Source organism: Canis aureus, chromosome 23 (assembly GCF_053574225.1).
Source record: "Canis aureus isolate CA01 chromosome 23, VMU_Caureus_v.1.0, whole genome shotgun sequence".
Classification (NCBI taxonomy): Eukaryota; Metazoa; Chordata; class Mammalia; order Carnivora; family Canidae; genus Canis; species Canis aureus.
Window position 1 is genome coordinate 8,253,305 of NC_135633.1, and position 10,617 is coordinate 8,263,921.

General features: G+C 59.8%; 1 protein-coding gene across 1 annotated transcript in view; it reads right to left on the minus strand.

The window, feature by feature from the left end:
- The window catches only part of SLC6A5 (solute carrier family 6 member 5), a 56,290-nt gene extending 49,768 nt beyond the window's left edge, over positions 1-6,522 (minus strand). The window contains exons 1-3 of the mRNA XM_077866206.1: positions 6,100-6,522; positions 2,843-2,981; positions 137-268 (exon numbers count right to left, since the gene is read on the minus strand). Of these exons, the coding sequence (XP_077722332.1) occupies positions 137-268; positions 2,843-2,981; positions 6,100-6,522 (694 nt within the window). The remainder of the gene's footprint in view (positions 1-136; positions 269-2,842; positions 2,982-6,099) is intronic.
- Between the last annotated feature and the right edge of the window lie 4,095 nt (positions 6,523-10,617).

Here is a 10,617-nt window from a genome sequence, read left to right on the forward strand (position 1 = left end):
GAACTGATCAAATAAAGGAAACCCTGAATTCTGCAGTTCACAAAAGCAGCCCTCCCTCCCTCCCCCCTTCTGGAGGATGCCAGGTGCCAGAGAGAGCAGGATAGGGTTGAGAAGGCTGAAGGCAGGGTGGACTCACCTTGTAGGGCCGGGATGGCCTTCCACACAGACACTGGCCCCTGGCTGGCAAACTGGCCCAGTGACACTTCGAGGAAGAAGATGGGTAACCCAGCCAGAGCCAGCATCATCAGGTAGGGGATGAGGAAAGCACCTTGGGAAGAGAGAATGGGAAGTGAGAGCCCTGGGAGACCAAGGCTGGCCTGGCCCACACTCGCCCTCTAGGGTTTTCCAGGAAACCTTTGTATTTCGGCTCAGCCACGGGTACCCCCTCCTCTACCAAGCGTGAGCGCCCTGCAAACACATTTTTGCAATTCGCCACTGGATGCATCACTAGGGGTTGTGTGCTGCCTGAGTTTTATCCTTTGCTCTTCTTATTATAGCATTTCAATGCCCCCAGATTGTCTTAGGCATTCAACAGATCCACACCTTTGACTCACTGCCAGAGCCAGATCTGGTGTCGTCTCCTCGACATCTCTACCCTCCAAGGACCTAACATCTGCTGCGGTAGGTTCTAGGAGCCCTTCTGTGCAATGACCCCAGTTACCTGCACACCTCCTGCCAACCGGTGCTGGGTCCCCTCTGCCAGACAAGTGGTCAGAATCTCTCCCCGCCACCGCCACCGCAGCCTCCACGCACTTCTCAACTTCCTTCTCCACATAAAAGTCCCTTCTGTCCTTCAAGGTCAACTCAATGCTTCCTCCTCCAAGAAGCTCCAAGAAGTCTCTCTAGTCGGTCCTCCCACAATACCTTCCCCAGGCACTGAGCACTTGGCAATATTTACTGGGTGTCTCATCTAGGCTGGGAGCCCCCTGAGGTCGTCAACCCTTCATCTCTTTATTCCCCGTCCCCCAACCAGGACGGTAGCAGTCGGGAGGCCTCCACACACTGCTGGAGGTCCTCTGGGGTTCTTTCCCTTCAATGATTCTTTCAGGTGGTTTGGGAGGGCTTTGGGGGAACAGCCGTCATCTCTGAAAGGACTTGGACCAGGAAGACAGTTGGTCAGAGCCAAGTGAGGCACTAGGGAGGCCAGAGCCCAGAACACTGTGCTCCACGGAAGGAAAAGCTGGTTTTTCTCTGGTCCCCTCTTTCTGCTCACCCTTCTTCCAGCTTCCTGTCCGGCAGAAGACCCTTTCCCATCTGGGCCTCTCCAGGCAAGGAAGGCCCAGCAGCAGCCCCCAGCTGAAGGAGAGTAAAACCAGGGGTCCTGCTCTAGCCTCTCCAGAGGGGGTTTTTGAGATAGACGTGCATCATGCCATCCTTCTCTTGTGCTCCTGAGGGCTGCTGCAGGCCCGGGAGCCGCAGTGCGGAAAAGCCCGCCTCCCCCTCCCTCCTGGCGGCTCCTTCAGGAGCTCCTGGAACCGCTGGGCCAGGCGAAGACACACACTTTGCAGATCCCTGCGGGAGGAGCAAACCTCTGGCAGTTTCAGGGGCTGAACTCCCCTGGCTGAAGCTCCCTCCCTAGCCCCATCTTGTGTCCCGGGGGCTCCCTGTCACTGGATGCCTTATTATAGCATCTCGGCCCACTTCCTGCACCCCGGACTCTTGCAGAAAACCAAGTGGAAACCCAGCTGGGGAGCCTATATTTGTGTGGCCAGCGCACACGTTCTTCCATTTCCAGGGCATCTCTGATTGCAAATAAGCTTCAGTCCTCATAAGTACTTGTCAACGTGTCCTAATTTGGAATTGTAGAGGAGAAGGCTTATTTTTCTGTTTCAATCATCCCATGGTGCAGCACCTGTCTACTGTCTGGAGCCCACCCAAGGAAAAACAAAAAATAAACACCCTAACCTGATGGGGTGAGGGTCTCTTTGGCCCTGGGAGGGAGTCCCCTAGTTGTAACTTCCTACTCCTAGAGGGGAACTTGTCAGTTTGGGCAGTATGGGGGAAGAAGCCTCAAGGTGGAGAGGGCAGGCAAGGCGGACCCTGAATGTGCTAGGCCCCTCCTCCTTGGTGGGTACGTAAGGGGTACAGCGGATTCTAGAGGCCTGGCAGCTAGTGCGTGCCCATCCTCACCATTTCAGAAATGGTTTTCCTTCAAAAGCAGCTTCTTCCACCCAGTTGAGACAAATGAAACGAAAACTGTTTTGTTTTTGTTTTTGTTTTTTTGTCAAATGATTTGGCTAAAGTCAAAAGATGTCCTGCCTGTGCCCAAGAGGATGTATGTGCGTGGGCACCTCTGAGAGGCTGTTGAAAGTACAACCCCCAGCTCCTCTCCACTCACCCCTGTGTTCGCCTGCAGCCTTCATCTTGCATGATTCGAATACTCATTCCCAGAGTCTCCTCTGTAGGCTCAGATTTCCAGGTTATAACCTTAACCCATCCTTAATTCGGTGTCCAGGACCCCACAGCTGCTGCGGCTAAGGTGCACAGAGTGTGCTGCTACCAGAACACTGTCAGCTAAATTAGAGTTTGAACTCCCCTGTGTCAATGGTCACTTGGCTCAGGACCCAGCAGTCCCCCAAGCCGGATGGAGGGCTGGGATCACGGAGGCGAGCCTCTCCCCTGAGCTCCATCTCCTGATAAAACCCCCTGGATCTAGTGCCAACCGGATCCAGTGGCTCCCGCCCTCTGGCTTAGCACTGATGCCTCCCGGGGATGGGGCTGGAGCGCGAGGAGGCTGCTCTGCGCCTCCCCTCCCAGCCCATTCCCGGGGCTCTGGGCGCCTCCCCAACCCGCAGGTGCCCACCCCGACGCGCCGCAGGCGGAAAGACCGGAAAAGCCGTACCTCCCCCGTTCTGGAAGGCCAGGTAGGGAAACCTCCAGACATTGCCCAGCCCCACTGCGTACCCCACCATGGACAGGATGAAGTCCAGTTTGCTGGACCAGTTCCCTCGGGCCTTATTCTCATCCCCTTGCTCGTCCTCCTGGGGGCGGAAAAGCACATTGTCGGATAACAGCCCCGGGGTCGGTCGGCAAGCAGGCCCCATTCCGCCCCTCCCCCCTGCTGAGGGTCTTTCCGAGCAAGCAGGCCCCCATTATCCAACCGAGGATGCATTGGCAAGCAGGACCCCAACTCTGAAGAGAAGATGCATCTACAAGCAGGGCCCTCACCCCTCAACCCTGCACCGAGAGTGTTTCAGCAAGCAGGCTCCCAATGGTGATCTGAAGATTCCTCTTCAACAGACCCCTCAAGCCCTCCTTCCCGAACCCTGCAGTCAGGGCACACCAGCAAGCAGCTTCCCCCAAACCTCGAACCTGGTGGTTGATTGCAAGCAGGTCCCTCCAACCCCAACCCCTGACCACGACTTCAGTTGGCAAGCAGCCCCCCAATATCATGCCTAGAACCCCCCAGCAAGCAGATCCCTAACCAACCCCTCCCTCCCCCAAAACCCTCAACACACCCCTTCCTCCGCCCTTTCTCCCTCTGGAGCCTGCTAGGCCAGAGATAGAGCTGCAACGCCTGAAGCCAGCCAGAGCCCCTGCCTCACGTTCTCTGCCAAAGCCTACAGGAAACTGCCTGCTGGGCTAATTTAAGGGGGGCACCTCCCAACGCCAGGGAGAGGGAAACGGGCAGGAGGGAGAGGTGGGTGCGGGTCTGAACTCCAGCACCGGCTAATCCCAGGCAGGCCACTTGCTCTCTCTGAGGCTCTGTGCTCCCCTCCGTAAAACGAGGGGCTTAGAATAACTATCCCCCGAGGCACCTTCCAGCTCCAGCAGTCCGTGGACACTGGAGGCCCAGCTCTCCACGTTCACCCTCAGACGCTCTCCTAGGGGCAGGCCCTGCTTCTGGAATGCCTCACTACTAAGCAGAGACGGATGGGGGGGAAGCCACTTGAAATAAATTCAGAACGTTCAGGACACCTGGACGCCACATAAAGGTTCCAGGGACCCAAGTCACTGCCGGGCTTCCACCTGCCTCTGTCGTACTTCATTTCCTATTATAGCAACTTGCTAGCCTCACGCTGTTCCCCAGGCTGTGCACGGGGTGAAGGAGCTGTCAGGAGAGGAGGAAGTCTCTGGAAGAGAGGAGGGCCGAGGTAGGTGTCAGAAAGGCAAGAACCGGGAAAAAAAAAAAAACCGGGCAGAGCTGAAAATAGGCAAATGCAGGGCTTCACGGGCTCTGAGCGTCTTCAACACCCGCCCAGCGCTCCTCTGCAGGCCCGGCCCCTCCGGCCCCACCCACCCTGATGCCTCCCGGGCCGAAAGGGTGGGAGTTCCAGCTGCTTTTGCCGCAGTGCGGAGGGTAAGCAAGGCGTTTGAAATCATTTTCTGCCTCCACCTGGGGTCACGCTGTGGGGCACATGCTGTCAGGGGCAGCTCCAGCCTGCAGACAAATGCTCCAGAAGGGGACTCCAAAACCAGGGGCAAGTGGGAAAGCCTAAGTGTACGTTCATTTCCAGTTATTATTCTATCAGCTGGGCTCTTGCTTTGTGGGCCCGTGGAGGGGTGTGTGTGTGTGTGTGTGTGTGTGTGCAAACACGGACTATAAACAGAAGGGCTGTATCCACCTGAAATCTCCTGCAGGCAGGTGTTTGGTTTCAGCCCCTCACCCCCGGATTACTGGATACCTGCCTAGCCCCCAAACCCAGGGAAGGGACGGAGACTGCAAAAAGACCGGGATTGGGAAGGGAAGAGCTAAAGCAGGGGAGGCAGGCGGAGGGAGGAAGAGATCTTCGGCAGGAGGATTGGAGGGAGTTGGAAACAGGCAAGAGGACAAGTGGGATAGGGTAACGGTAACCGGTAATGGTTGCCTTATTCCTAACCCAGGATTGGGGTTTGCTCTGTGGGTTTTTCATGCCTCTGGTTGAGTGTAAAGGATCAACCCCAGAGGTAGGTGCAGGTTTGTGGGGGCATGGAGCTTATTCAGTTGAGATAGGTGCCCTTAAACACACACACACACACACACACCCCAAAATATGCAAAGTTATGATGACAGTATTAGGGACTGACTGGGTTTGAGAAGAATCCTGAGGCTTCAGAAGTAGCTTCGTGAGAACCCACTTCTCATCCAGAGTTCTCATGTGACGACTGGTAACTCTAAGTGAAAAGGCTGCAGTCCTTAAACTGTTATTGCCTTCTGTGGAGTGTTCCTGGTATCTATTGTTTATTTTTTTAAAAAATATATATATATATATATATATATATTTTTTTTTTTTTTAAGTAGGCTTGGCCAAGCATGGAGCCCAACCCGGGGCTTGAACTTAGGACCCCGAGATCAGGATCTGAACTGAGATCAAGAGTCGGAGGCTCAACTGACATAGCCTTTTTAGTTTTTTGTGTTTTTTAATTTAATTAAGGGAGGGGTAGCCTGGGCGGCTCAGCGGTTTAAGCAGCTGTCTTTGGCCCAGGGCGTGATCCTGGGGTCCCGGGATCGAGTCCACGTCCGGCTCCCTGCGTGGAGCCTGCTTCTCCCTCTGCCTATGCCTCTCCCTCTCTCTCTGTCTCTCATGAATAAATAAATAAAATCTTTTAAAAAATAATTAAGGGGGGATCCCTGGGTGGCGCAGCGGTTTGGCGCCTGCCTTTGGCCCAGGGCGCGATCCTGGAGACCTGGGATCGAATCCCATATCAGGCTCCCGATGCATGGAGCCTGCTTCTCCCTCTGCCTGTGTCTCTGCCTCTCTCTCTCTCTGTGACTATCATAAGTAAATAAATAAAAAAAAAATTAAAAAAATAATTAAGGGAAAACACCTTAAAGAAAAGGCTCATAGATGAAAGGAGGGGGGGTCCTGTTTTCCTACACCTATGGGTCTCCACTGCTCACGGAGGCTGCACCCCATCTCCGAGGCCACCGAGGCTGGGAGGCGCAGCAGGCAGGGCAGCTCCCCAGTTCTCCGCCTCCCCGGCAGGGTCACTGCAGCCCTCGCGCCCGCACCGGGGACCCCAGCGCAGAGCGAGCTTCCGAAGCCCCGCAGCTGCCTCCCGCATCCATTACCTGGCACTGCCAACCGGTCTCCCCATCAGCACACGTGCACCCGCCGCGGCCCGGCTGCCTCGAGCCCCCGGGGAGCCGGAGGGCGCGGCCTGAGCGCACCCGCTTACCTGGGCGGCCGCGGAGGCCACGCTGCCCGGGAGCACGGACGTGATGCCATCCGTGCCCAGCACCACGGCGCTCTGGCTCATGTTCACCCAGCCCCCGGCCGGGGTGCTGTTGCGCTCCAGGGTGCCCTTGCCCACGCTCGCGGCGGCATCCCCCTCGGGGCCGCGCAGGGCCGGGATCCTACACTGCAGGGCGTCGCCGGGCCCCGCGCCCCCGGCCGTGCAGGCCCCCGCTCCCGGCCGCTCGGCCTCACGGGCTCGCGCGTCAGGGGACTGGAAAGTTGGGGCGCCGGTGGAAGCCGACCTGGGCACACGCGGCGGCGGCGCGGCGGCGGGCAGCTCCTGCTCCGGGCTGGTCCGGGGCGCGCGCGGGCTCTCCAGGGGCCCCGGCGCCGCCCCCAGGCTGCTGGCGGGTCGTTTACTCATTTCCTCGGGGGCACCGCAGTCCTGGTCCTGCAAACACAAGGGGAAGTTCGTGCACACACACACACACACACACACGCATGCATGCACGCACACAAGTAGAACATAACGAAGTCACGGCTGCTGCAAAAATACCTGTGCCTGCATATACCGACGTTCACCACTCAGGTCCAGACACAGGATCTAGGGAATAACCTGGAAGGTGGATTTTTTTTTTTCTTCTCCAAGAGCTATTTCTCAATTGCCCGTCTTGCCAATAACCAGATGGCATAAAGCAGTTAATATTCTCCTCCCCTGATGGTGAGGAAACTAAGAAAAGAGACAGAAATGTGCATTTTTTGTTTTTGTTTTTTGTTTTTTGGAGGGGGGGAGAAGAAAGAGAGTGGGAATAGCCCTACAGCCGCCGTGAGCTCCTGGCCCTCTTTGGATTTCACATCACGGCTGTAGGGTGCCCACTTCCCCATCACCACTGTAGAAAGATTCTTTAATTTTCCGCCCCATTTCCTTTGTCATTCAATAATGCACATTGCTGCTTTTTTTTTTTTTCTTTTATAAGCTATAGGCAAGCTGTGGCCGCAAAGCTGATGCCCTGGCACCTGCGAGTGTTTCGGGCCAAAACGGTTGTGCGAATCCCCGCTCGCTCGAAATCCATCCCCGCCCTCCAGGTAGCAAAGGCAGGGGTAAGGATCGCGATCAGAACAAGAAGAACCCCACAACCACCATAATAAACCGGACGCACAGCACAAGATAGTAACCAGGTTCGCTCTCCTACGCGACCTATGTTCACCTCCGGATTCTCGGGTTTGTCAGAGAACACGCAAAGTTTTAAAATTCTCCTCCTCCCTCTGGTAACTAATCACAGGAGTCTAATGTCCTTCATGCCCCTCCACCTGCTTGGGGGCCAAGACTCAGGGCTCCTTTTCCCTCGCTTTTTCTCAATTGGGTTTCAGATGAAGAGAAATGCCGGCAGTGGTTTTTCTGTCTGCTTTCTCTCCTCGTGTCATTTTTCAGGGCTTCTTGAATATCACCACCACCGGTCACGATTACACCGCAAGAATAATCGTATCACCTTCACCTCAACCGCGCGCCTCTAACCGGTCTTTCCTAAATGCACAGATCAGGACAATTGGTTTGCACCGAGTCTAAGTCCCTTGGCTCCAGCAAGCGCTGATCTCGTAGCCCTGGGCCTCGGGGCGGCTGGCCTCAGCAGGGCACCTGGCTGTCGCCCGAGGACGGTGCCCAGGATCGCCGTCAGGACAGCCCTCGGGTGGCCACAGCCTCAGAAACCTCCTGCCCACCTCGGGTGATGCGCAGAGAGCCAACACCCAGGGCTCCGACCTTCCTCCAAAACGCACAGCCCGCTTCCGAAAGGAGCACCCTAAAGGACCCTGCCCTCCCTCCACCCGCAGCTCCCTCTCCTTTTAAAAGAACAAAAGCGACCACTCACCATGTCTGTCTGGCGCGGGCGACGGATGGAGCGGGCCGCGAGTGAACCCAGCCTTGGTGACACCGGGCTTGGCTCCGGCAGGCGGGTTCTATATCTCCTTGGGAGAGGCCAGGTTTGCGTCAGTGCAAAGCAAGGTGCCCTTCGGTTGACATTTTCTTGATAATACAAGTTTGATAAATCATTACCCCCCCCCCCCCACCTTGGATTCCAGTTTTAAAGGGACAACGGCCGAGAGTCGGCCAGCCTGTCGTCCCTGCGGCGGGAGGGGGCTGCGTGTTCGGGGTGACTCATGTGGGTCTGATTACTAAACCGGAGCCGGCGGGAGGGGACGACAGAAGTTTGCCTCCTCCTAATTAAGGCAAACATGGGGGGACACGTCCCACTGCACCCAAGGCGAGGCGCCGCCGCCAACAGAGCGGATTGGGCTGCGCGCTGGGAGAGGGGAAGGAATTAAATCACTGTCAAGCTTCCAGTCTTCCTCTCCTCTAGATCCCGCAGCTGCCTCTGCGACCTGCAGGCAGCGGGTTCCACAATATCACCCCGAGCCCCAGGCCCTGCGATGGCCCGGGCTGCGCGGCCTTCATCCCGGAGGGTGTCCCCCGCCCCTGCACCTGCAGACTTCAGACCCTCACAGCCCTACCCTGCACACGACCAGTGTCCGAGGACGGTTAGCCAGCCCTCCCAGAAAACTGGGGGCTTTGCTTAGGAATCGAGGAATCGAGGTCTAATCTTTGGCTTCCTGGTTCATCTCTGTTCACACACACACACACACGCACACACACGCACACACATTCTGAGGACACTTACAACTGTGCTCCTATTTTTATGTTTAGGCTCCTCTGAAAACCCTTTCAAGAAATAAAGAAGAAATCATTTGCAGCAGTGCCCTCGTTGTTAGGTCACTTTCAAAGCCGCAGGGCAGCCGCTCTGTCGTCGCGGGCCTCCCAGCAGGGGCCCGGCACGGCCGGCGGGACGCGGGAGCGCAAGGCCCGAGGCCTGCGGGTGGCGGCCCCGAGCACCGCGGCGGGGCTGGGCGGCGGGACGGCCTGGGAGGACGGAGGTGCGGGGGCGCTGCGGGGCGGGGGGCGGCCCGAGATTGAACCCGGCTTTCCCGCGAGCACAGAGCGCGGGCTGCCCTCCGCGGGGAGGGACGCGGCGTTACCGAGGACGTGCGGTTTGGGGACTAAACGGGGATTCGTGATAACGCGCGTGTCCCCGCTCCGTTCGGGCTGGCCTCGGTCGGGGGGGCCCAGGCCTCCGCGGGGGGACCGAGGAAGGCAGGCCGGGGGGGGGGTCCCCGCGCGGCAGGAGGTCGCCCGGGGCGCTGGGGGCCTCCGCTGCCTCGGCTCCCTCCGCCGCTCCCCGAGCGCCGCCAGCTGGGCCCCGGTGCGCTCGGGCGGCTGGAGCGGAGGCCCCCGACGCCGCGGGGTTCGGGCTGCTTGGGTGGAGGTCGGGGCTCGCGTTCATGGAGCGCTCAGCACCGACCCCCGTGCAGGGGCTTCCCGCGGGCTCCGGGCTGGCTCGGGAACAGCTCTGGGGACCTCCCAGGTCTCTGCGCCAGAAGCTCCCGGCCCCGAGGTGCAGACGTGCTTTGGAGCCCCGGGAAGGCCCGCAGCCCCCCCCCAAGGACCCGCGGGGGCGTCGCGGGGTCCCCGAGGCCGCTCCGCGGGAAGCAGGACACGGAGGGCGCGGGAGGGCTCACGGGGCGGCGGGGCCCCAAGCCCGGGGGGGGGGGGGCGGAGGGGGAGGCCGAGGGAGCCCAGCGCGCTTCTTCCGAGACGCGCCCCAGCTTCCGAGAAGCCGCAGCGGGCGCGGGAGGGCAAGGCCGGGCTGACGGCCCCCGCCTCGGCCCCCCCCGCGGCCCCGGACACGCGCGCACCAAGGCCGGTCACGACTCGGAAACGGGGAGCGCCCACGGACACCCCGACGTTCCGGGGCGCGCTGACGTGGCGAGACGGGGGGCCCCGCCCGAGGGCGCGCTGGGGTCCCCGCGGGGCGCGGCTGCCGCGTCAGGCCCCGGGGAGGGCGGGGGGCGCGCAGGGAGGGCTGCGGGGCGGGGGCGCGCGGTGGAGGCGCTGCAGGGGCTCCCCCCAGCCCCCACCCCCCACGGTCTCGAGGTTCTAGCAGGAAGGGGCTGCGCTGCGAGGGGTAGGGGTAGGGGGAGACCCTGGGGGCGGGGGCGCGCGGTGGAGGCGCTGCAGGGCCCCCTCCCCGCCGCGCCTGCAGCCCCGAGGGTCTAGCAGGAAGGGGCTGCGCTGCGAGGGGAGGGGGGCCCGGGGGTGGAGACCCCGGGGGCGGGGCCCGAGCACGCGGAGCCGACCCCCCTCGCCCCCGCCGCCGCGCCTGCTCCGAGTGATAATCCCGCCCGCGCGGCGGCCGAGACGCGCCGACGTCCGCATCCATCACCGCGCGGCCCCTCGGTCGGAGGAGCCGGTCACTGTGGCCTTAATTACTTTGTCAGAGATGAAAAATAGTAATTGATTTCGCCCTCGATCACGTTGCCCCCGCTCCTTGCAGATAAGCAAATAAATAGCTTTAAAAAAAGAGAGAGAGAGAGAGAGAGAGAGAGAGCCCCGTCTATCTGGCATTTGCGGGGCGCGGGAGTGGGGGTGGCGTCCGCGGCAGAAGATCCGCCCCGCGGGGTCCGCGCC